This window comes from Microcebus murinus, chromosome 9 (assembly GCF_040939455.1).
Source record: "Microcebus murinus isolate Inina chromosome 9, M.murinus_Inina_mat1.0, whole genome shotgun sequence".
Classification (NCBI taxonomy): Eukaryota; Metazoa; Chordata; class Mammalia; order Primates; family Cheirogaleidae; genus Microcebus; species Microcebus murinus.
In genome coordinates, this window is record NC_134112.1 from 90,123,682 (window position 1) to 90,150,559 (window position 26,878).

Genomic DNA, 26,878 nt, shown 5'->3' on the forward strand with positions numbered 1-26,878 from the left:
CTGAGGCTTGCTTTCATTGTACCTAGTAGTCAGGTTGTAAGGGGAGAAGCTGGCTCATCTCAAACTTCTTCTGTGGCTAATGTTATCTACCAGAAACAAAAAACAAAAAAGAACTGTGCCCACCCAAATGATCTTAGGCCAGCCTGCAGTGAACATACTCTTTTTCAAATGGCATGTGTGAGTTCTTCCCCATCCTCATTCTGAGATTCTGTTATGTCCCTGGAGGTATGGCCTACGTTGAGAATGATAAAGGTGGCATTTGACATTTGTTTTGGTGTATTTGTTTTGATATTTTCCAGATATTTAAAATAAATATTTCAAACTATTGTCAATAGCAGTCAGATGAGCTTTAGCTGTGCAGCCCTGATCTCTAGCGCCTTTCTTTGATTACTGCTCTTGCTCTCACTGTGCACTGGTGTGCATGTCTACCTTAAGCAAAACCACAAGTGCCGCAAAACCACAAGCAAAAGCAATTGGCCAAAAGCAGGCAGCCAAGGTGGTTTTAGGATAATCCACCGGAGACACTTTGTGGCTATCCACATAGAATAAAGGTCCACAAGAATAAAGAAAACCAAAAACTGTGTTTGAAGGAAGACCCACTTATTCCCTTATAAACATTCTAAACATTCAGAAGGACCCAAAGTTTAAAATGTGAGATACAGGCAAAATTAAACTGAACAAAGCTGGACTGATATTCATGTGGAAATGGCTTAAGAGAAACTACAGCGAAACTAAAACTTAAAATTCTCACAAATCAGTCACCGAAAGAACTGGCCACAGGGCATGTGGCCTACTTCTGTCTATTAAGGCAACTGGGATGAAGAATCAATCACTTTAGCCCCAGTTTCAGGACACCACAAGTACATGAAAATCTGCTTCCCAGGGTCTTTAATTACAGTATGTTCTACCAACGTTTCACCTGTCTGGTGCCAAAGGTGCCTACAGAAAAATGACAACAGACTGCCACACCAGGAGTGACAAGGCAGACACTGCACAAGAGAACCATTCGGACACTTGTCCAGGCCTGGGGTTAGTTCTCACAGTGAGACAATCATACTGCACATGTGCTGACTCTGCTGGTCCCTCTGCACTTGGGGCTCCTATACCCTCCTGGGCTCCTTGTTCCTCACACCCCCACTGCAGCTTCTCCTCCACCCCACAGTGCCAGTATCGCCTGTTTACAGGTCTGCCTCCCCTTCCAGATGGACATGCCTCCCCTTCCCTTCCTCAGTGCAAGCCTACAGCTCCTCCAGGGCCAATGTGGAAGGGCAGAGCCAACCCAGGGCTGGGCTCTGCTGGGCGAGGGCAGTGGGTCAGGGGATACCTTTGAAGTCTAACTCGTAGTTGTGCTTCCCAGCCTGGAACTTCAGGGTGGCTGCCTGGGCATCAGACCCTGGTGCGCAGTATGCCAGGTAGGCCTTCTCTACGTCACTACTGTTGACGGTGGTCACAGGGTGTGTTGTGCCCTGCAAGAGGAAAGCCAGATACTTCATGAAGGCAAGAACCTATGGTGATGAGCAAAGACTTTAGTGGTGTCCACACCCCATTTCAGACATGCTCTATGGACAGTCCTGTCATGGAGGAGAGAGACAGGGAGCAGGTGTTGCAGAAGAGGGAGGCACAGGACAGAATCAACATGACTCTCTCCTGAAAGCTGCCCTAGCAAATAGAAGACAATAAATACGAGTCCTGCTGAGTAGGATAACAGGGATGGGAGCAAGGCAGGGAGAACATTTGAGTTATTCAGAATGGATGACACAGCAGCCATTCAAATGGCAGTGGAACAGCAACAGTGAGTTCTCCACACTGCTTAGCCAATAGCCTGAGCAATGCTACCTCTGCTCTGAGGTCTACTCATGTTGTCACCACCCTTTAATCAGAGTTCAGTCCTCCTCCTTGTGGTTTACTTTTTCTGGCCTCCTAGAGAACTCTTCTACTTTTTTAATTATCCATTTCAATCTCTCATCCTCTCCACAGTTACCTACAGGATATCTAATAGATAGAGTTGGACTGAGTTTGAATTCTAGCTCCCAAACGTATTGTCTCTGTAACATTGGCAAGTTATTTTAACCTCTATGAGCCTTATCTCAAGTGTGTAACAGGAAAAATAACGGTACTTGGGCCATATTCATCCATTATTCCATCCTCACAGGGTTGGAAAAATAATTAAAATACGGCATGCAGAGCACTTAGCACAGTGCCTAGAACAAAACACATTCAATAAATGTTACTATTATCATTTTTATTATACTTGACATTGGCCTCATAACCAAAATTAAAGTTATGAAACCCATAACTAATTCCCTCTGTCCCTGTAAATTTTCCACTCTCCCTACTGCTACCATCCTAGTTCTCTTAGGTCACAAGTTCTAGGTGTTATGGACAGAGCAGTAAGTCAAACAGGATCTGCTCATGCTGCTGAACAACTCAGTCCAGCAATGAAGGAAGAAGACAAAAGCAAGTAGACATTTCAGAGTATCACACTCAAGGTCCCACACAGGTCTTCACAGAGTGCTCTAAAAGCTCTGAAGAAAGTCTGGCGCGGTGGCTCACGCCTGTAATCCTAACACTCTGGGAGGCCGAGGCGGGTGGATTGCTCAAGGTCAGGAGTTCGAAACCAGCCTGAGCAAGAGTGAGACCCCGTCTCTACTATAAATAGAAAGAAATTAATTGGCCAACTAATACATACAGAAAAAATTAGCTGGGCATGGTGGCGCACGCCTGTAGTCCCAGCTACTTGAGAGGCTGAGGCAGCAGGATCCCTTGAGCCCAGGAGTTTGAGATTGCTGTGAGCTAGGCTGCCGCCATGGCACTCACTCTAGCCTGGGCAACAAAGTGAGACTCTTTCTCAAAAAAAATAAATAAATAAAATAAAAAATAAAATAAAAGCTATGAAGAGTTACTAAGAATGACCAAGGAACAGTGGAACCCAGCAAAGGTTTCCTGGAGGAAAAAGACATGCAGGCCTTGGCCTGAGACCAAGGGACAAGAATGAATTGGCCCCACAAGGGGAAGCTGGAATAAGTATGCAGTTTTCAAAGTAGCCTCCTAATTTATGGTCTTATAGTGATGCCTAAGTTTCTCCGTCTAAATTCTATCTTCCTTCAAAACTAAACCATTAGCTTGGGGGGGGGGGCAGCATAAAAATCCCTTCCAGACAGCAAGGGGAAAGGAAAGAAAACAATCCCTTCCCTTTGGGCCTGAAGAAATGAAGCCAAGAGTCTAGAGGAACAGAGGAGGAGAAGATACCAGTCAGACACAGGAATCCTGCCCCTGTCCGTAGCCTAAAGTCAAAATTCCTTAAGACGTGTTGTCACAGGAGAGGGAAGATGCATGTGGCTGAACAGAAAGCAAAAGCATAGGGTTTTTTGCCCCCAACAGGATTGAAAGAAGAAACCAAAAATGGCAGACGCATTATGTGTTAAGCTGAAGAAGGGCTGAGTTTAGCACCTTGGGGCACAGGTAAGGTGAAGAAGGAATCACATGTTACCACACATCCTGTGGCAAAACCAACAAGTATCTGATTTTTACATGAAATTTTGGTGTGCAGCCTAAGCTCAGACAGAAAAAAACCTAGCTTTTCTATGAATCAAGAGAAAATTGTCTTGAAGTGGCAATTAACAGGAAACTAAGAAAGACATTCAAATATGCAGCTACACCAGAAATGTGTGGGAATGGGAGGAATGGACAGATCATCCTAGAAGGCTGCCCAGCTATTGGTACAGAATGAGAATGAGAACGTGCAGCCAAAAGTCATGAGTCCACACACGAGTCACTATACTCCCCCAGCACATGGGCACATCAATAATATCCACATATAGTTCATCCCCAGAGATCCTCAAACTGCTCTCAACATGTTTCTGCACTATAACAGAGGAGGAAGAGCACAAAAGAGAAAAGAGGAAGCCCCAAGTAGGTTGTTTGGAGGAGAAAGGGCCTGCCCCCCAGAGTTGACAATGCAGTTTGAGAAGCCAATCATGGAACCTTACTTCTGCATGGGTTGCCCCAGGACCCCATGTCATCCCACTCGGCAACCAGGGCTTGCCCCTGGCTTCCCTCAGAAGCCAGACACCAGACAGACCCCCAAACAAAACATAAGCGACGGCTGCATTTGTTATGTGCCTCATGGCTGCCATGTGTCCCTCCACCTTGTCACCAGGGAAGCCAATTCATGCAGTATGATTAGCCAGTCATCCTCTCCCCTCCTCCATGTCAGGCCATAACCTCTTTCCCTCAGACTCCTGACCAAACCCAGAGCAGCTGTCCAAATGAGGCCCCCAAGGCAGGTAAAACAAAATCCCAGGATGGGGAGGGAGACAGGAAGAAAAGGCAGGCAGGGTGGAGCAGGCGAGGAAAGGCTGGTGCTGGGAAGAAGTGAGGAGGTGAGGGAGAGGGTGAAGGATGAGGGTAGGAGTTGGGGAGGCCACCACTGAGAGTGACCATCTCCATTGACCTACGTGGTCAGCAATACCTTCCTCCTTCCACTGGCTAATGTCTATTTCCCAAGGACCCACTATGCATCATTCTTCCAGGCACAAGGGCATACATCAGGGGCAAAAGGGACAAAACTCCCTGCCATCACGGAGCGTACATTAGATGGCTAGAGAACAAGGGAATTCTAAGTGCAGGTAAGAACAAGAAACTAAAGCTCCAATTTAACCTCTTACAACCCAGAAGTGTACAAATATCTATCAGACCTCAGTTTGCATTTTAGGGGGGGGGCTATATAAATGGCACCCTCCCTATACTTGTACTTCTACAAGTGACCAAGGGACTCCCTTTAATTTGTCCCATCCATGAATACCTGCAAATAATTAACAGAAGCAGTTATTATATTTGATCTGGATTCCAACTCAATATCTAATATAAATCAATTTTCTTATCTTTGCCTACCTTTCACAAAGCTGCAGAAATGGCAGAAAGCCAATCTGAAAAGCTTTTACTGTTATGCCATAGCTATACAAACACACAGGCACTAGCTCTGGAGTTACCTGGTCAATAAGTCAGAGAACCATCTTTCTACCCCACTTAACAAAACCAATGAAGCAGTTGATCTCACTATAATTTTTTGTCATTCAACTCTCATAAGCCAACAGATATCTAACTGATCAAACAAATGAACTCCAAGTTATCTAGCGTTGCCATAATTCCTCCAAAGCAAGTGAGTCATACAGGGATCTTGGGATCTTTGGCTCCATCAAGGGCACCCCCAGTTTACGATCCTTGTGCTCCTGTGTGGAATGGCTCCTCCACTATGGATCCTTTTGTAAGGACAAAACACTTACCCTCTTCCCATCACACTTACTGGTCTTCCATATTCCTGCCAAGAACCAAACTCATCGGCCCAGTACCAAACCCAGTCAGTGGTGAAAAGGAAGTGTGGGGGTTTGGTGACGGAAGAGGCCGTGGAGAGGCGGCGAGCCCGGGCAGCACCAAACGTCATGGAGACAAAGTTCAGACATTTTTCATATTGAAAAAAGTGAAAACTACTGGCCAACTCGGTGAACAGGATACTGCAAAAGAAAATGAGAAGTAGATTAAAAATTCCATCAGCCAAACAAACACAGGTCCCTCAGCTTCCACCCAAGAGAACACGTGGCTGGTAGATATAACTATTAAATGTGACATGCATATTTTAAAACATGTTTTCAGAGGAGGAGGAAAATGCTGTTTAAGATCAGTTCTGCTGTGTAAAAATAATAAAATCAGGGTAATATGGACGACTATCATGAAAATTCCACTCACTGCAAAAAGCAGAAAATGCTGGTTGAAATATTCTTTTTTAAAATGAATTGCTGGGCTGACAAAAAAGAGAAATCCTTAGAAGCCAAAAATAATAATAGTTAACATATACTGTTCATTGTGTGAGCCAGACCCTATATTAAGTATTGTATATGTATTAGAAGATTAAGTCTTCACAACCCTATGAAGATGAACCTATCATCTCTACTTCATAGATGGGAAAACAGAAGCCCAGGAAGGTTAAGAAACCTGTCCAAGGTCAAAGAGTTAGTATATAGTAGAGCTGGGATTTCAAGTAAGTAGTTTAGCTGCGCAGCCTGACACTTAGCCACCAGGATATGTCCCTTACTAAATACGGTACTGCCTAAAGATCAAAGAGGAAGGTATAAAAACTGGTATATAAATGAGGACTAAAGCCAGTGGCTGTCCAAGAGCAGTGTCAGTGAGCAATGACAAAGAGCCTAGTTTTTAGCAGAAAAGGGAAAACAGGAAACAAATGTAGGGTCTGAGTAAGGTAGGAAGTTAAAGCTCAAAAAAGATACTTCTGCATAAAACCAGGACCCTGAAAGATCACACACCCTTAGTAAAGGGGAGGAGGCGGTTGAGAGGGAACCTGCCTTGCAGTGGCAGTCAGAAAGAAAATTTGCCTGCATTAATGTTGGCTCTGGATAGAAGAGGAAAAAATTCCCGAGAACTCGTAAACCACTCAAGCCTCGCAAAAGTTATAGGTTGATCACATTTTCTGTGTGCAAATAAACTTCCTCCTAAGGTAGCAATTCCCTGAGAAGCAAATGCAAATCCTGTCTGGAGGAATTCACCTTCAACTTAGGTATCAAAAGAATTTCTACAGATAAAGTTTCATCAAATATGACCTCAAAATCAAATGACAAAAATCAAACAAATGACATGTTTAAACAAATACATAATGAGCAAAAGTTGGCAAAAATAAATAAAATCAGACCACCAAAGGCTACACGCATTAGCATACTCAGATGCAAATATGTACGAAGTATTTTTTAAAATTGAATTGAGTATCAAAAGTATCAGTAAGGATCAAGACCAGGTAAATTTGAAGAAAAAAATAGAACTTTTAGAAGTAAATATTATATAACAATTGAAATTTTAAAATCACAGTAGGGACACACTGCATCTCAGACAAGGCTGAACTAGTGAACTGGAAGCCTAAGGGGAAGAAATTCCCCTGAATACAGCAGACAGAGAGAAAGAGAATGAAAGAGAAGTCAGGAGACATAAAAGATAAAGTGAAAAGATCTCAACATATGTCTGATCAGAATTCTAGAGAAGTAATATTGATACTTGAAGAGATCATGGCTAAAGATCTGAGAAAGCACAACAAATTATAAGTAAAATAAATAAAATAAATCCATACACAGATCTTAATGAAACTGTATAATACCAAAGAATGACAAGATATTAAAAATAGCCAGAAAGAAAAAATAGAAACCTACTGCACTGGGTTGAATTATGTCCCCCAAAAGATATGCTGAAGTCCTAACCCCGGTACCTGTGAATGTGATCTTATTTAGAAATAGGGTCTTAGCAGATGTAATCAAGTTAAGATGAGGTCATGCTAGATTAGGGTGGGGCCTAATCCAATGACTGGAGTCCTTTTAAGAGGAGGGAAATTTGGACAGAGACACATAGGAGAAAACACTATGTGACAATGGGGGCAGAAATTGGAGTGACACGTATACAAGCCTAGGAACAGCAAGGATTGCCAAAAACCACCAGAGCTAGGAGGAGGCAAGGAAAGACCCTCCCCTAGAGCCCTCAGACAGAGCATGACCCTGCTGACACCTTAACTGTGGACTTCTATCCTCCAGATCTATGAGACAATAGATATCTGTTGTTTAAGACACCAAGTTCTCAGTAATTTGTTATGGCAGCTCTAAAAAACTAATATCCCTACATCTAGACTGACAGCTAACTTCTAAATAGAAGTAATAGAATCTAGAAAACAATGGAATAATCTTAGAAGAGTTGAGAGAAAATACCTAAAACTATCTTTCAAGAATGAGGAGGAAGTACTCTTTCAAACAAAAAAAATTTACTGCCAGACTCTCACTAAAGCAACTTCCAGTAAATGAATTTAAAGAAGGAAAATGACCCACAAGGAGAAGTGTGAGCAAAGGAATGGTGAGCAAAAAACAAAATGGTAATTGTGTTAGTTTAAACAAATATGACTGCATAAAACAACACTAATTTCTAACTTCTGGGATTAAAACAAATAATAGCAGCACCATTATAAAGCACATCTTACATGCTTGCAGTGTTCTGGGTGTTTTATGTACATTAACTCATTTAATTCCAAAATAACCCAATGATGTAGGAACTATTATATCTACCTAGCATACAGTAAAACTGAGACAGTGTGAAGTTAAATAATCTGTCCAAATTTATACAAGCAGTAAAGAAGTTTGAATGAAACTAGTCTGAATCCAAGTGTTCAAGATTCTCTTATTGTTTGAGAGAATGATAAAGCACATTGATTAGCTTAAGTTGTTAAGCTGACGTTTGTTAAAATAAAGTGCCTGCTTAGATTTCTGGAATAATCACTAAAAAAATAGAAATTCAGTATATAACTTCCAAACTAGTAGATTAGGGGGGAAAAAACCAAATAAGGGAGAAAAAAAGTAAGATCAAAAAAAGAAAAGAAATATAGATAAAGTGGGTCACACAGTGAAAATAAAAACTAAGATGGACAATGGAAATAAGTTCAACTCCATGTTTACCGGCCATTTGTGCTTCCTCTGCAGGGAAATGTCTGTACTTGTAGTTTGCTCATTTTGGCGGTGAGGGATTTGCGTGAAAGACAACAGACACAATACAGACCACATGGTCCATTTATATGAAGTTTGAGAACCAGCAAAACTCATCTACAGCAACAGAAGTCAGAGCAGTAGTGACCTCTAGGGGTGGAGACTCACTAGCAGGGGACATGAGGAGACTTTCTGGGGTGATGCAAATGATCTATCTTAATCAGAATGTTGGCTACCCAAGTATATGTATTTGTCAAAACTCACTGAACTGTACACTTATTATCTGAGTGCTTCACCATGTGTAAATTTTGTCTCAATTTAGGGGTGGTATGTGAATCGTTTAATCCTTGTAAGGGGAATAAAGTTGTTTCACATACTTTGCCAATAGCAATTTGCACATAACTGCACTCTAAGTGAAAATTTATTTTCTACACTCAAAAAGTAGGCTCAAATTCTCTTCCTGGAAACATATTTTAGCAAGTTCAATCCAAGATATGACAACTATTTGAAAATAAGGCTATCTGGAACTTCTCTATTTACTCTGAATTGACTAAGTAAAAACACTGGGATACACTCAGAAAAGAGTTATAGGTTAAAGGTTAAACAATAAATAGCAGTTTAGCTGTATGACTTTACAGACCAAAGGCTAAAATATCACAAATGATCAACTATCACTTTTCTACAACAATAAGTATATATGTACATGATTAATCCCAGCAGCAAATGGTTGGAAATTTACTTGGTGTTGGTAACCATCTTTTCCTTTTCCTCATAGCTCGTCCCTGAAAGAAGAGGAAGGTGGGAGAACACAGCCACCAAACTGCTGGTATGAACACTAACTTCCAGTTTCCAGTCCAGAGCTTGCGCCTCCAGACTCAGCTGCTGTGTGTATGTATGTGTGCATGAAGGTCATCAAAACTAAACACTGCTGTTTAAACATCCTACTCTGCACACAAAAGCCCTGGCAAAAAGCAGAGACAAGTGATATGCTTCCTACCTCTCTTTCCTGGGATTGCTATATGCCTCTTCAATAAGCTCCATTTTGTCCAAATCCTTCCATTTGCCTTCATCCAAGAATTGCCATCGATACGGCAAATGGAAATGAACTCTATTGCACTTCTCTAAAATAAAAACATAAGAAGACAGACAGCTTTGCAATATACAGCATGGCTTAGCCCTGCGGTTGTCACTGGGTGTCGTGCTGCCCACTGACTTGGGAACATTCTGGAAATTTGTGGGAGTCTTTGTTTTTTTTGTGCAGTCATACCTGAGCATTTAGATATTGAAATACTATGTATTTTATTATATACATTGCTATGGTTTGAACGTCCTTTCCGAAACTCATGTTGAAACTTAATCCCCAATGTGGCAATACTGAGCAATGAGGAGGTTACTGGGTTATAAGGATTAATCCATGCATGGATTAATGGATTAACTGGTTATCACAGGAGTGGGACTAGTGGCTTTATAAGAGGAAGAGAGACCTAAACTAGTATACCAGCCCCCTCACCGTGTGATGCCCACAAAAACCTCGGGACTCTACAGAGTCCCCATGAACAAGAGGGCTCTCAGCAGATGTGGCCCCTCAACTTTGGACTTCTCAGCCACTACAACTGCAAAAATAAATTCATTTTCTTTACAATTTTTTTTTTTTTTGAGTCAGAGTCTCACTTTCTTTCCCAGGCTAGAGTGAGTGCCGTGGCATCAGCCTAGCTCACAGCAACCTCAAACTCCTGGGCTCAAGCAATCCTCCTGCCTCAGCCTCCCAAGTAGCTGGGACTACAGGCATGCACCACCATGCCCGGCCAATTTTTTCTATGTATTTTAGTTGGTCGATTAATTTCTTTCTATTTATAGTAGAGACTGGGTCTCGCTCTTGCTCAGGCTGGTTTTGAACTCCTGACCTCGAGCAATCCTCCTGCCTCGGCCTCCCAGAGTGCTAGGATTACAGGCATGAGCCACCGCGCCCGGCCCATTTTCTTTACAAATTATCTAGTTTTAGGTATTCTGCTGTAAGCAACAGAAAACAAACTGAGACATACATTTTTCTTTTGTCTCATTTAACAGGACCTTACATTGATTTTTTAAAATATGTATGTTGGTGGGTTATATCTATGAATTTCACTTTATAACAGTAAAGAAGCTGATCATAAGAAGGTAAAAGGCACCATCCCTGCAGTAGACAATCTGACTGCTCAATGTAGCTCTATATGTGGCAAGCGGATGGTCAGAGATCACACTTAAGATGGACCCAGATTCATCTCTACCAGAAATGCATTCCAACCCCAACACAATCAACCAAAGGTGCAGCAACATAGTTCTGGCCCAGCTGGATCTCTTCTGGCTGCCAACTTACTCACCCCATCCTTGACATGCCCCCATCCCCCTGGAGGTCTTCATATACACTGCTGTGCCACCGCTGACACGCACACAATGACCCAGACCTATGGCTTCTAGCCAGCTGTTCCCCTATACCTTCCCCATATTCCTCCTGGGCAGCCAGGTCCTCACTTTCCTCATCACTCCAAGCACTTGCTGCCTGCCTCACCTTTGCTTATGCTGGCTACCACCTGGAATGCCACCCACACCCTCCTCTACCTTTCAATAGCATTTGTGAGGTTCTGCTACATACAGAGGAACTATACAGAGGAATGTTGGGAGAGGACAGGGAAAAAGGAGACAAAAACAGTAGGAAGCCCTTTGCACTCTGACATGCAGCTACCTCCAAGATATATGCTATTAGGTAGAAAGATAAAGACCAAGGTTAAGAATGCCCCTATTTGAGTCAATATAGAAAAAAAAAAAAAAAGACTAGAGATATATTGATTAAGTACACATAAATACACATATTATTTCTTGCTGAAGGGAACTGGATGGCTGGCACAAAGTTATGAGGAAAGACTTCTGTCACTTTGGCATGTTTTGAATTTTGAATCACAAGATTATATTTTACAAAAAATCAACCATCTAGTTCACTGAAAAAAGGAACAAAACTGTGCTAACTGTGCCTACAGAAGAATGAAACCAAATGGACACATGCACTTGTACATGGATAAAGTCTTCACAAGAGGATACTCAAGGAACGTATAATCGTGACGATCTCTTGGAGGAGATATGGGTGCTAGGGAAAACAGGTGTGAAGTAGACATTTCTTACTGTCCTTTGTACATTTTCCATGCATATTTCAAAAAAATAATAAAGCTTGGCTAATTTGAGACTTGAAAAAAAGTGAAAGTCTCTAAAATCATACGCACTCTTTCAAGCGCAACTCAATACCACTTCTCTCCCAGACTCTACAAAAGGGCACCATGGTGGAGGGAGTGCCATGAAGGAGGGTGGGGAGGCTGCCCAAGCTTGTAAAAGACCAGGCCTGGGGCCAGGAAGACAGGACAGATGAGAGCCAGGCTGAGAAGGCTCAGGGAACAAGATGATCATATCTAAGTGAGGAAATCTCCTCTAAGTTCCAACAAGGCTGTACATAGCCACACTGAGACTTAAGATCTCCTGTTGTCAAGTTTGAACATGAACAGCTCAGCAGGCCAAGGAACCTCTTGGACTCTCAACCAGGTGTGTGTACAACAGATAATGAGGGCTGGGCCAGTATAGAGAAGACAACAGCTGTGGTCCAAGGTCACAACTAATAAGAGTTCCTGTTCCCTCCCTGAAGGAAAATGATCAAGGATGAAAGCAGAAAAGGCCATCCCAGGACATCCCAGTATTGAGGATGCTGCATCTATAAACCCTGGGCACAGGTAAAGGCATAGGCACGGCCTAAAGAAAGGCTCTCCCAGCAAGAAGGAATCCCCTGGGGAAGGTGCACCCCCCCGGCCCCATGGCCCTCAAGACTGATGCTTCCTCAGGCAGGATACAGGAGCCAGGGGAAGGCACTGTGGTCAAACAGCAGGCCTGAGGCTTTGATTCTTAGAAGTCACACCATCATTCATAGCTGGAAGGCACTCAGGAAAGGAGGCACTATGCAGGCCATTGCAGCCACAGTATCTGGCCAGAGCTAAGTCCCAAGCACAGTGGAAGAGACATGAGGCCCATCCTCTGTGCTCATCTTCCCTGGTCTTCCTGTCCCCTTTCTCAATATCCTTTTTCTCCTTCTAATGTTCCTTACCTCAATATGGCATTCCAGAGTCTAGGCTTTCTAGAAGGTGAGTCAAAGAAATCAAATCAATTTGGCAGGCAAAGCACCACATCCAACTCCCCATTTCTCCCTACATTCCTTGAAATGACACACTAAAGAGAAGAATAAATTCACAAGCACTGGAAAACAATAAAAAACACCATCAAAAGACCAGAATTATTCAAGAATTCCTAAAACTATGAAATAGAATCAAACAATATAAAAGAGGAAAAATGCAGGCAAAATCACAGAAGTAGAAAAGATCTGGGGGTGTCACAGATTCAGACTCAGATGAAATGAGGAACAGGAAAGATAGCGAGGCCAACCACAATGAGAACAGGACCCAGTGACACAGGCACCCCCTTCGCTCTGACTTGCTTATGTGGAGCAACCTTTTTTTTTTTTACTTTTTTTTTTTTAAATTATTTTCTTTTACAATTACATCTTTCTTTCTTTTTTTATTTACCCACCAGCAGAATCTCAGTAACAATGGAGCAACCTTGCTACATGCTTTTCCCCTGAACTTGTAAGTGTGGATATAAGGGCTGGAGAGAGACAAAAGCAGGTAACACAGCTGCCAACACACCCACCCCAGTCCTAGGTTACACACCAGGCAGGGCATACTGCCTCTTCCAATCATCACTGAAACACAGGCCTGGAATCACAATCAGTCTCCTGGAATTAACCAAACAGGCACATGGGATTCTCAAGCACCAACCTGACAGACAACCAAGAACCCAAAAGATGAGGGAAAATAATGCAAAGAGAGGCAGCAAATTCACACAGAAGCAGCAATGCCTCAGGAAGGAACAATCGGAGTTATGAGAACAAGCATGAACAGCTAGACCTAAACCTAAAAGCTAAACCTACAAAACTTCTAGTAAAAAACCACAGGAGAAAACATTCTGTGGGCTTAGAATAGGCAAACATTTTTAGGCTACAAAAAACACAAATCACAAAAGAAAAAATATTAAACTGGGCATCAATATTGAAACATTTCTTCTTCAAAAGACACCATAAAGAAAATGAACATGAAAGAGACTGGGAGAATGTATTTTGAATATAAATAATATACAAAATTCTTACAACTCAGTAACAAGAGCTAAAAAAACCAAATAAAAATGGGAAAAATGGTCACAAAAGACCAATATCATATGATGCCATTTATAGGAAATATCCATGCCAAAGCGACAGAACCTAAATCTGCCCTTGCCAGGAGCCGGTGGGGGAGGAAGAATGGGGAATGACTGCTAATGGGCATGGAGTTACTTTGGCATTGATGAAAATATTCTCATATTGACTGTGATGGCTGCACAACTCTGTGCTAATACACATATGAGGGGACTTCATAAGTTTGTGGAAAAATGGAATTAAAAGATAAAAATTAAAAATGTAAACTTTATTTCTCAACATAAGCTCTGTAAAATTCAAGACACTTTTTTAAGTGATGATACCACCTGTTCAGTCCATCCCTAAAGAACTGATGATCCTGGGAATTTAACCTTGTGTCAATGCAATCTTTTTTACATTATGAACTGAACAAAAATGAGTGCCCTTTGAAGATTTTTTTTAAGATTAGGAATCAAAAAGAAATCAGAAGGAACCAGATCAGGACTGCATGGTAGATACCTAATGATTTCCTAAGGAAACTCTTACAAAATTACCCTTATTTGATGAGAGGAATGAAGATCACTGTCATGGTGAAGGACTCTCTATTGAAGCTTTCCTGGGCATTTTTATGCTAAAACTTTGACCAACTTCCTCAAAACACTTTGGCCCTCCATACAACAAGCAAAATGCCTTAAGCATCCCACAAAATTGTTCCCACAACCTTAGCTTTTGACTGGTTCGCTTTTGGTTTGACTGGACCACTCCCATCTCACAGTAACGACTGCTTTGATTGTGCTTTGTCTCTAGGATCATACTGGTAAAGCCAAGTTTCATCTCCTATTATAATTCTTCAAAGAAATACTTCAAGATCTTGATGGCACTTGTTTAAAATTTTCATTCAAACTCTGCTCTTATCTGCAGCTGATCTGGGTGCAATGGTTTTGGCACCCATAAAGTGGCACCCACTGAGTGAGAAGTTAATTTTTCAGTCAGAATTGTGTAAGTTGAACAATTGAGATGTCTACAATGTTGGCTGGTTGTGCTGTTAATCTTAAATTAGGGTATGAACAAGATTAATTTTTTCTCAAAAATTGATATGGATGGCCTACCACTGTGGACTTCATCTTCAACATCATCTCATCCTTTTATAAAACAAATTACTCATTTGTAAACTTCTGATTTTCAGGAGGCACTGCCTCCATAAACTTTTTGTAAAGCATCAATGATTTCACCATTCTTCCACCCAAGCTTCACTATAAATTTGATGTTTATTTTTGCTTCAATGTCAGAATTCCTGTTGCTCTGATAGAAGCTCTTTTCAAACTGATGTATTATCCTTCTTAGTGCCGCAAACTCTATCATGTTCAGACATATTATAATAAGTTAGGATGAGCTTATTTTGGTGCAAAAAATTTTTGAACTCCATGCAAAGTTTTTTCATAATACGCATTTTCCACGAACTTTCTGAAGACCCCTCATGTGTGTAGGTTATATAAAAAATGGGCATAAAATGTGAACACATACTTCACAGAAAATATATACATGCCTAATAAACACATGAAAATAAATGTTAACATCATTAATCATCAGAGAAATGCAAATTAAAACCACAATGAGACAACACTATTCCCTTATTAGAATGGCTAAAATTTGAAAGATGATACTAAATGTTCGGAAGGATGTAGAGCAACTGGAACTCTCATACATTACTGGTGGGAATGTAAAATATTATATCCATTTTGGAAGACAATTTGGCAGTTTCCAATAACCTCAAGCATATATCACATTAACTGAATAACTCCACATCTAGGTCTTTACCCAAGAGAAATGGAAACATATTGACATGAAAACCAGTGCATGAATATTTAAAGAAGTTTTATTTGTAAAAGCCAAAAACTGGAAACAACCCAAATGTTCATCATCATATGAATGGGTAGACAAATTGCAGTCAATCCATGCAATGGAATACTCAGCAATAAAAAGGAACAAACTATTGATATGCCAATCATGAATCTCAAAAACATGCTGAGAAAAGCCACGCACAGAAGAATACATACTGTATGATTCCATGTATGAGGAAATTCTAGAAAAGACAAACCTAATCTACAGTGACAAAAAGTCACTGTAGATCAGGGATTTCCTAGCACTGACAAATTAGTGGGGGAGGATTAACTATAAAGAGAGATAAAGGAACTTTTGTGGAGGGAGGGAACTGTACTGTATTTTGATTGTAGCGATGGTGACATGGGCATGTACACTCATAAAAACTCAGAATTATACATCTTAAATGGGTGCATTTTATCATGTGTAAATTATACCTAATAACATTGATTTTAAATATATATAACACACACATTCTTTGACCTAGCAGTCCATTTCCAGGAATCTATCTATGGAAATCTCATACATATGCACTTGGATGCTCAATGGAACATCACTATAATCAAATACTACATAGTAGTTTTAAAAATGATGTGGATTTATACATCTTGGCATGGAAAAAAATCTCCAAGACACATTGTTAAATAAAAGATGCAGGCTGAATACACATTGTCACATGTTCCTATCTGTTTAAAAATATGCAAAACAAATATCACAACCACACAGCAAGTGTTTACTTTTGGGAAAGGATAAAGAAGGACTTCATGCTTTACTCTGTATTATTGGACTCTTTTACAAAGTAAGAGTATTCATGAATTCCTTGAGTAATGTTTAAGGACTGAAAGTTTTGGTGGTGGTTTTTTAAGGGGAGTCATCGAATTTGAGAACGAATCTTTCTCCAGTCAAAGCCCAGGATAGCATTTAAGAAGAAAACAAAGGTTTAGTGAAAATATATACACACAAGAATTGCTACTTCTGATAAAAGAGGGACTATGGAGTTCACCAGACCAATACAGAAGAAACCCACATCTTAAATAATTACTTATCCTGCAAGAACACAAGTGTTTCCTCCTCTGTGAGGTCTTTCCCAGTTTCGAAAGCATTTCTAAGCCTATTATCACCTTATCTTTGTTCCCACTAGATCTGTTCCATACAGGTCTGTGACTACATGCTCAGCTAACCAAGGGTCAACACTTGACACCCATTTGTTACATGAACCAGACAGGTATGTTCCCCAAAATGACCCACAGTTTGATTTTTAGAAATTCAAAGAATTGCTACTATCCTCAACTCCTCAGCAAAGTAGCTTCAGAACTGGTTTGACCAAAGTGCCAGGCCCTGATCCTCTCTGGGTGGGGGTTGGGGGTGACCTCAGAGCAGAGCTCTAGGAACAACAAGCAGTTACCCTTCCCACAGTGGGATGAAGGGGCCTCCTCCAACTTACCTTGAAAACTGCAACTTTTCCGGATATGATACAAGCAGATCTGATCACTCTCCTCCTGGCTAAGAGTATTTGGGGACATAGAACCTGAACTGTTTTTTCTTTCTGCAAAGAAACAACAGAGATGTGTCAGCTTCTGATATGGGGATTAGAGTAGTTCAAGGTACAAAGGAGAGTAAAGAGGATTCATTCCTCTCTCAGCATGAGACAAAAGTAGGCAAAGCAAGCTCACAAAGCCCTATTGTGTTAGGGGTGAAGGTGTTCCCACACAGGTGGGCTTTCCAGTTTTTAGGGATGAGCTAGGAGCCCCAGGCCACATGGCTGCTTGCCAAATCCAGGATGCCATGGAGGGGCTATTTTCTCAACTTTGGCTGTCCACGCAATTCAATAGGAAACTGATTTAAAAATACAAGTGCCCAACACCACCTCAGACTGACTGAATATCAACCTCCAGGATGGAGCCTGGGACACTTTTTTTAATAAGGGGAAAGCCACTGTCCTACATACTGAGGCAGCTTAGGATTCTTAAGGTGGTGATGACCCCAAAGGGCAAACAGAGGGCTACTTTTCATAAACTAGGCTTATATAGAGCAAATATTTGTTAATGAACTATCAGAATTGTGTACTGGCCAGGTGCAGTGACTCACACCTATAATCCCAGCATTTTGGAAGGCCAAGGTGGGAGGATCGCTTGAGACCAGAAGTTCAAGACCCCATCTCTATAAACAAATTTTTCAAAATTAGCCTGGCAGGTGGTAAAGACCTTTAGTCCTAGCTACTCAGGAGGCTGATGTGGGAGGATTGCTTGAGCCCAGGAGTTTGAGGATGCATTGAGCTATGATGGTTTCATTGCACTCCAGCCTGGTAGGCAAGAGAGCAAGACCCTGTCTCTAAGAAAAGAAAAAAAAAAAAAAAAAGGAAGAAAGAAAGAAAAAGAATTGGGTACAAACACCAAGAAGAGGAGGACAATAAATCAAAAGTCTACATCTCAAAATAAAATCTCCTTAATTACTTTTAGGGTAATCATAAGGATGCCAACATAAAATGGGCATGTAAGTGCCAAGTTTTCCTCTCTTGTTTGAGACAGAGTCTCACTCTGCTGCCTGGGCTAGAGTGCCATGGCATCATCCTAGCTCACAGCAACCTCAAACTCCCAGGCTCAAGAGAATCTCCTGCCTCAGCCTCCCAAGTAGCTGGGACTACCGTACCACCACGCCCAGCGAATTTCTTTTTCTATTTCTAGTACCAATGGGGTCTCACTTTTGCTCAGGCAGGTCTCAAACTCCTGACTTCAAACGATCTGCCCACCTCAGCCTCCCAGTGTGCTAGGATTACAGGCATGAGCCAGGCTGGCCCAAGTTTCCCTTTAGAGTAACATTCTAATAAGTCTTTTACCTGTGACATCTGTCGCTATCCACCTATCCCCAATGAGCACATAAAACTCATTCATAATCTCTCCCCATTGAGTGTCCCTGTCATTCTGTTATTCATCTTCCCTTTTCTTTGTATAAGTCCCTGAGATACTTCACACACCGGGCCTCAAAACCCAGGCCTGTGGAACTCTGAAGGCTGTCTCCCTCTCCACCTGAGAGCAGGTGACTGCACTTTGGACCTGACATCACTGAACAGTGGATCATCCCCTCAGTTTCTAATAAAGCCATAAACCAACTGACACTCTTAAAGATCTATTTAAACAAAACCTGTCTACTTCTAGGCTTCCTACAGTTGAAAGAAATTAACAAAAAATAATTGAGAATGTAAAGAAAAAACATGGTGAGAACCATGGTATGGTGAGAACAATCTTTAAATATAAAAGCCAGGTAAGATTACAGTGGTGAGTTTGTTTGTAGGTAGTCCCAGCACACACCTGTCATTTTAGGAAGCTATTAAAATCATAGTTCCCACTACAGCTAAATGACCAGGTTTGATTCTGCACTCTGAGGGGCCACGATAGCCAGCCAAGGGCCTTGTGAAATCCAAAGGACATCGGTGTATCATAATCTCCCTGAGAGACCACGTTATTTATCTGCCAGACAACAGATACTCAAGAAATGCCTATTAAATAGAAATCTCTGCTCAAAATTCCCCCATTTGCCTGTCACTAAGCCTGACATCCCTTAAAAAAAAGTAAGATTCCTAGCACATTCATTCAACAAATATCTGAGTGTCCACTGTGGGCCAGGCACTGTCTAGGTGCTGGAGATGAGCAGAGAACAAAAGCAGACAAAATTTACAATGACTCAAAACATTCCATTTATTCATGTCAAGAAGATGTGTAAACTTAAGATATATTTCTTTCACTCATTTTTTAAAATCAAAACAGAATAAAATAAAAACGATGCCCCTAGAGTTTGTGCGGCATGGCATTGCTAACTTCGGGGTGCCTCATGCAAAGGCAACCTCTCTGAGGGTGATGGGGCAACTGCACAGGGGGATGGGCCAAGTCACTCATTTCAGTGCTGATCAGGCCCATCTGGAATTCAATCACCATCAACACCAATTCCCATTTGTCTAGAACAGTTTGTTTGATCAGGTCTGTGATTTCAACTTATTCTCAAACTCCCCTAGGCCCTAAGCTAGGAAAGGATCACCAACTCTGTGATCCTCTGTGCTTGCAAAAGCAGCACAGCTGTTGCCCAAAGTCACACATTCTATTTACTGGCCAAATGGGATCCAGAAACCCCCAGCCCAAAGCATACCTCATTTTCCATCAGCCTTACCAGAAGTCCCCTGTGGACCTGGAGAAGGAGGAGGGGGCACTCTGCTGGGGGTGGAGCTCTTATTCTTGATGTCATGTGCATTTCTATAAATGGAAGGCAGCCTGCTCACCAAGTCTGAGCTCATGCCCAACTTCTCCAATTTTTCTAGATTCTCTGAATTAGAGAAATCATGGGATCTCTTACAGCTAGTTCCAAACTTGCATTCCCCCTGTAAAAAATACTGGCAGATATGGAGTTTGATACATTGCTTTTGAAAGGAACAAGAGCCGTGGGGTCCATCTCCTTTGTTGTAATGTTGGCAGATCTGTTGACAGAGAAGAAAAAAAGACATCAGTTCAGGAAGGTCTCACATGGTACCACCTCCCCACTGATTAGAAGAGGCCCTCATAGCCAAAGCTGTGATTCTTTCATCCACATGGAACAAAGCTATGAGATCATCCCTCACTCTAGATGATGGCTGCTAACACATGCCCTTGGCTAAAATGGGAACTGGGTAGAAAGTAGATTGCTCAGAACACAACCCTCCATTGGGAGAATCCAAAGCACTTCAAAGTGACCAGATCTGCTCCCTTCATATGAGACAGTGTTTTAACGTGAATCGAATGGCACAGATTGCTATAATATACCTACAGTCTTTCCCCATGGACTCACCAGCTCTCCCCTTCCAAGGACCCAGTTACTCCCAACTCTCTTTTCTACAATTCAGAGTCAAAGAGGTTCTGAGGGGTTAAGGTATCTTGGAGAAGACCAAATACCACCTTTCATTTCCCAAGGGAGCACAAGGAGGCTCAAAGAAGTTACACAGCCAGTCCCAGTCACACAGCTCTCTATACCATCTGGCATATACAATGTTTGTTGAACTGCATTGTTGGCAAAGCTGGGACATGAACTTCAATCAATGGCTCTTCTTTCTACACTCCAAATTCCTGGAGGTGGGAACAAGGCCAGAGACCACCAGGGGCTCACCCACTCAATTCACAAGCATTACACTTCCCAAGATGCAGGAATGCCCCAGAGGGCTGCAGAACCCAGACTTTCCCTGGCACTTACTTCTGGCAAAAGCCAGGGGTCATTCTGAAACAAGAGCTGGCACAGCTCACTATAGTTGAGGTGGTCAACGCCATGAGTTCTTAGCACACTCAGGTTGTGATCAGTCGTCAAGCTGTGACTATTTCTACAGTTCTTCCTAAAAAGAAGCAGAGCTGGTGTTATGGGCTGAATTGTGTCTCCCCAAAATTCCTATGTTGGAGTCCTAACTCCCAAAACCTCAGGATGTGACTATATTTAGAGATATGGTCTTTAAAGAGATAAATTAAAATGAAGTCATTAGGGTAGGCCCCAATCCAACATGACTGCTGTCCTTAGAAGAAGAGATTAGGACACAGATACTTACAGAGGAAAGATCATGTAAGTACATAGAAAGAAGGTAGGTGGACATCTATAAGGCAAGGAGAGAGGCCTCAGGAAAAAACAAGCCTGCCAACACCTTGGACTTCTAGCCTCCAGAACTATGAGACAATCGGTTTCCGTTATTTAAGCCATCCAGTCTTTGGTACCATGTTATGGTAGCCCTGGCAAACTTAATAGCTGATAAAAATCAGTCTTCGTGACAATTTTTAAGGAACACTTCCTGATATTGTTTACAAGCACCAGAGAAAAACCAGCATGTCTATGCAACAACAGAAAAATGTAATGCTTATTTACCAAGGAGGAGATGGGGTCTTGCAAGGTCTAGGGCCCAGGACAGCACCTCTCAGCAGGCATTTGATGAGAACGACAAGGCCATCATCCAAAAAGGAGTTATGGCATAGGTTAGCAAATATTTAACCATGTGCTAAATAAACAAGCATGGTGTCTTATGGTTGGTTATAGGGGCATACATACACATACACACCCCCCACCCCGCCCTCTTTTCTGCTCCCTTCCTCTATTCTTTCAATCCACGAGCATCTGGTAAGCAACAACTATGAGCCAGGCACTGGCACCATGCCCTGCTGACCCAAAGACAAACCTTCAAATGACTACTTGGGTCACAAGAACCCGGAAACGTCAGGCAAATACCATTTGCTTGACTCAGACACCATCATATCTCATATACCATGGTTATAATATGCATATCAAGAGAACACCAAACCCCTGATCCTCCCTTAGACCTGCGCCTCCCACAGTCTCCCCATCTTAGTAAAAGGCAACTTCCCTCTTCTACTGCACAGAGCAAAAACCTTGAAGCCCTTCCTTGACTGCTCTTTCTCTCATCTAGTGGAGGTGACATAGAGATGACGCTAACATGGAGTCAAAAATGCAAGGTCAGCTCTTGTCAGAACAGATAGGAAAGGCACCTGAACCAGTCTGGGCTGGGGAAAGAAATGGGGAAGAAATCAGGGGAGGGTGCTGGAAAGTATAATGCCTGGGCCAAATACTTAAAGGGTGTGGAGGAACCAGGCAAGGAGAGAAAGGAATAACATTCTAGGCAGAGGGGCAAATAATCTGGTGCTGCCAGAGCCAAATATATATAACTAATAATTATAAAGATGATGATTGATGATGACAATGACAACATTTATTGAGCATTTGCCATGTACAAGGGATTGCCTAAATGTTTTATGAGTTAATTTATTCAGACTTCAACGAACCTGTGAAGTGAGTAATATCATCCCCATTTTGCAGATGACAACACTGAGGCTCAAATGTAAAGTCATTTGCCCAAGGTCCTCAGATAGCAAGAAGCAGAGAGCCTAGGTTGAAACAAGGTGGGTTGGCTCAGGACTATGCTCTGACCATCGTGCTCACTGCCTCCTGAGCACAGGACTGGGAGTCAGGGACCCCGAACTCCTCACCAGCTCTGCTGCAAGACTGATTACCTAGTTCTAAAAGAACCAACCCTATGGTTCAAGAGACAAGTAGAGTCACAGGGGAAGCACAGAAAGTGCGGCCAACCATACCCACTCCCTCAGGTGAGTCAGAGAAGGAAGGTTCAAGAAACTCACCTGTGTAAAGCACAAGGAAAAGAGAAAAATGAAGAATGAAGAAGAAAACTCAAGAGTCATCTAAGCCAGGAAATATCAGATGTCCAGAGTTCACAGACAAGTAAAATCTGATCCCAAATTTTGGAAACTAGCATTAATAGGACTGTCCTCTTTATTTTACCAAATACAGACATTAAAAAGATCCACTAGTTATCTCCATCATTGGGTCAATCCAGCCACCACTTATTTACCATGTGCCTTCTTCCTTGTTCTCCCCTGAAATACCTCATGCCTGAGGGGCTGATTTCCCCAGAGTTCTATCCTCACTCTCTTTTCAGGCCTCTCAGACTCCACCTGAGAACTGATCCACTCCTGGAGCTATGGCCAGGGCATACACCACCCAACATTTCCCAGACCAGCACCCTAGGGCACCAGCCTTCCTCCTGAGCATCACACCTGGAAAGCTGCTTCCTGGGCATGCTTCACAATGAAAATCCTCTCCTGCTCCCTCAGTAAACAACACTCAGGCCATAGTAGGCGCCAAAACCCAAGAGTCATCACCTCTCTCCTATCTTCCCACCACACTGTCTCCAATGCCCTAACTCTCCTAAATTTCTCACACATAGCTCTTGGAAATTTCTAATCTAGATATTTCTGAATAGCTGCTTCCTAGAGACTACATTTCCCAGTCCCCTCACATCTAGGTAGGGTCATGAGACAGATTCTGGTCAATGGAATGTAGGTGGAAGGATGTCCACCACTTCTAGACTTGGCCCCTAGAAACCTTGCATGCAATCCATTACTGTCCATCTTTTCCTCCTGCCCCGTGGAATTTGATACCTACAACAATGGCCTCAAAAGCCATGAGCTGAGGAGAGCAGAACATGGGTCAGTCAGCCTGGATCCCGGAATCACTGCAGGGATTAGGCCCCTACCCCATGCTCCCTGTTGGACCTGACAAGTGCAAGAAATAATGTCTACTAACAGTACAAAAGAAAGAAAAAAGGAGGGGGGGGCGGAGAAAGGAGGAAAGAAAAGAGGTGGGGAGATAAGGAAAGAACTAATTCTCCTAGGAAACTAACTGGAATAGCATCTGAGCGTTCCTCATGACATCCTCCTCTAAACCAGCATCCACACCACTACCTAAGATCTCCTCCTAAGATGCAAACCTGATGGTTGCTCTCTCCTGCCCTTTGCAGGGCTCCATCACCTTCAGGGTGAGGTCCAGACTCTTCAGCATAAACCTCAGCAATCCCTACCACAAACCTCACTGACCACCTGCTACGCGCAGACCATGGGTGCTAAGCGCTGGGGAGACAGCCAGCCAGGGCCCACACAGCTGGGGCCCTGTCCTCAGGGAGGGGACATTCTGTTGGGAGATGGAAGGAAAATAAAGAGCTCCGTGTGGCGCGTGAGGAAGAATAAGAGGAGAAAAAGCGCTTTTGAAGTCGAGGCGTGAAGGATTAATGAGCAAACAAACCAAGAAGGGCATTCCAGAGAGGCCACCACAGAAGCAAAAGCTGGCGGTGTTCCAAGAACAGAGGGCACCGGCAGGGGCTGTGAATGGAGGGAGGGCTCGGACCAGCGCCCTAAGGTCCGTGTGGGTGACGGCAGGGAGCCTGCATTTTCTGTCTTGTGGGCAGGTAAGTAACGTTGAGTGAGGTTGAAAAGATCCCTTCGGGCTGCTGGGCAGAGAAAGCCCTCACTGTCTGGCCTTCAAAGCTAACTCGGGAGACCCGCAGGGTCGTGGAGCTCCCAGGCCACCGCCTCCCGCTCCCCCAATATTGCCACAGCCAGCGTGTGCCACCCGGTACCCGCGTTTGTCTATGGCTCTGTCTCCTCAGACTGCCCTCAGGAATCTAGCTAGAAAACACCATTTGCATCCAAGTCCCTGGTACAGCGCTAGGTACTCAGTAGGTGCTCAATAAGTGTTCGCTGAAGTAAATGAAGGGGATGAGGCCAGGGAAGGGCACTTAATGTCTTCTCAGACTTTAATAAGGGTCCCAAACGGGCCGGAGGGGGGTTAGGCCCGGGTCCCCAGCACGCCGCCCCGCCGCCCCTCCGCCCCCGCCCCCCGCCCGGCCTGGCGCGGCGCCTTACCCGGCCCTCAGGAATTTGCAGGCTCCGTAGATCATGAACTTGCAGAGGTGCAGCTGCGCGCAGAGCCCCACACAGCCTGGCTTGGGGCCCTGGTGCGCGCGGCACAGGCGCAGCGACGAGGCGGCCAGCACCAAGCGCTCGGGGGCCGCCGCCGCGCCGCCCGCGTCCGCCCGCCGCACCACCACGAAGCGCCCGCGCTCCCGCAGCAGCCGCTCCAGCGCGTCGGGGCCCATGTCCGCCCACAAGCGACGCCGCAGCTCCGGCACCTCCAAGGCGCCCCCGGCCGCGCACAGCACCTGGGTCACCTCGCCGACTACGGTGGCCTGGGCCATGGCCAGGCGGCAGGGGCGCGCTGCCGAGGCCTGCGCCCGTCGAACCGCGGGCTGGCGCGACGCCGGGGGCGGCGGACACGGGCCGGCGCTCTGCTCCCGCGGGGTGGAGACGCCGGCGGGAAACGAAACCGAAAGCGACCCGGGCCGGGAAAAACAGAACCTGTGCGGCCTCGCCACGCCCACGGCCGCAGCTGAACCGCCGGCGCCTCCCGCCTCAGGGGCCCCAGCTGCGCGGCCGCCGGGGGCTCGGGCGCTCTGGAGGACGCTGCGGGTCGCGGCTGTGGCGGCGCCGCGGGGGCTCCTCCGTAGGCCCAGAAAGGGCTTCCCTGGGCGTCTGAGGGGGTTGGGGCCGCTTCCTTCGGGGCAGCGTCTTCAGCCGGAGGGCGGCGGCGGAGACGGACGGAGCTCCCTCGGTCACGTCGGGGCAGCCCGAGCTTTCAAAGTAGCGCCCTCCGCCAGAGCCCAGACGGAGCGGGCCGGCCCGTTGGCGGGGCAGGCTGGGACGCCGCCCGTTAAAGGGCTCACACGCCGCCGGGGCTTCAGGGAAGCCTCACAGAAACCTGGGCAGCGGATGTGGCTCCCACCCCTCGGAACATACTGGGGGGGAAAAAAAAAAAACGATCGTTCCAAATTGCTCGTCGTGCTTAAATGTTACTTCAGCTTCAGTGCATGTCCTGAATTCCTTAAACGTAAAAGCGTATGCCCTTTTAAAAAGCAAATCCGTTTCTCTCAGCCCCTCCCTAAATAAAGATTGAACAAATATTTTTAAAGACCCTCAGAGCAAAGGACTCCCTCGTTGATGATGGAAATGTGAATTGGTAGACCCCTTTGGGAAAGTAACCCGGAAATAGCTATGAAAGATTTAAACCGCGTATGACCTTTGACCCAGCAATCTTTCTTCTGAGAATATTCCAGAAATAAAAGGAACAGTAAATAAGTTACGTAGAGATGTATTATGGGTGGGGGTACGGTTTATGCAGATTATTATATGGCTTTAACAAGCACGCATTAAATCGGCGTGTTGACCTACAAGGACAGCCACGATGTGGTGTTAAGTGAAAAAAGAGCGCTAATTTTTTCACACACAAAAAAAAGAGAACCTTATTTGTGGGGGTGAGGGGCAGGATATTTTTTGATGAGCATGGGGAAAGATGAGGAAGGACACACACCACACTGGTGGAAGGGAGCGGGACGTAGGAGGTACCAGGGAAGTGGAAACGGGAAGATGAGGAGAGGAAAGATGGGGGACGAGGGGGAGGGAATACTTATGGTATAACATTAACTTAAAATGAATTAAAATTCTAACTACAAAACTATTACTACAAAAATGTGAGAAATTACTAAGTATATGGATGAAGACTAGATAGTAACATGGGCAAGTGAAAATGAATTCATTTAATTAGGAAATGGGACAAGGGATTGTTCTCCTGGATTTTAATTGTGATTTTAATTGATTGTGTAAAATATTAATTTTGAATTTAAAATTTTGATTTTTAATTTCAGTTGTGGTTCTTTTGCAATAAAATAACATTTCTTAAAAAGAAAGGATGATGCCAGTGAAAATGGTGGATTAAGGACCCCAGAAAGTTTGCCCTTCTGTATAAGCAGTAAAAACTGGCAGAAATTATCAAAATCAACTTTTTCAGAGCTCTGGAATTAACCAAAGGCTTGCATCAA

At 43.7% G+C, this 26,878-nt stretch overlaps 1 protein-coding gene across 1 annotated transcript in view; it reads right to left on the bottom strand.

Moving 5' to 3' along the window:
* PARP12 (poly(ADP-ribose) polymerase family member 12) overlaps nucleotides 1–26,040 on the bottom strand; it is a 36,149-nt gene extending 10,109 nt beyond the window's left edge. Inside the window, exons 1-7 of the mRNA XM_012767997.3 lie at nucleotides 24,870–26,040; nucleotides 20,854–20,989; nucleotides 19,804–20,107; nucleotides 17,087–17,188; nucleotides 9,520–9,643; nucleotides 5,306–5,513; nucleotides 1,325–1,466 (exon numbers count right to left, since the gene is read on the bottom strand). Of these exons, the coding sequence (XP_012623451.1) occupies nucleotides 1,325–1,466; nucleotides 5,306–5,513; nucleotides 9,520–9,643; nucleotides 17,087–17,188; nucleotides 19,804–20,107; nucleotides 20,854–20,989; nucleotides 24,870–25,201 (1,348 nt within the window). The 5' untranslated portion in view covers nucleotides 25,202–26,040. The remainder of the gene's footprint in view (nucleotides 1–1,324; nucleotides 1,467–5,305; nucleotides 5,514–9,519; nucleotides 9,644–17,086; nucleotides 17,189–19,803; nucleotides 20,108–20,853; nucleotides 20,990–24,869) is intronic.
* Nucleotides 26,041–26,878: the final 838 nt, after the last annotated feature.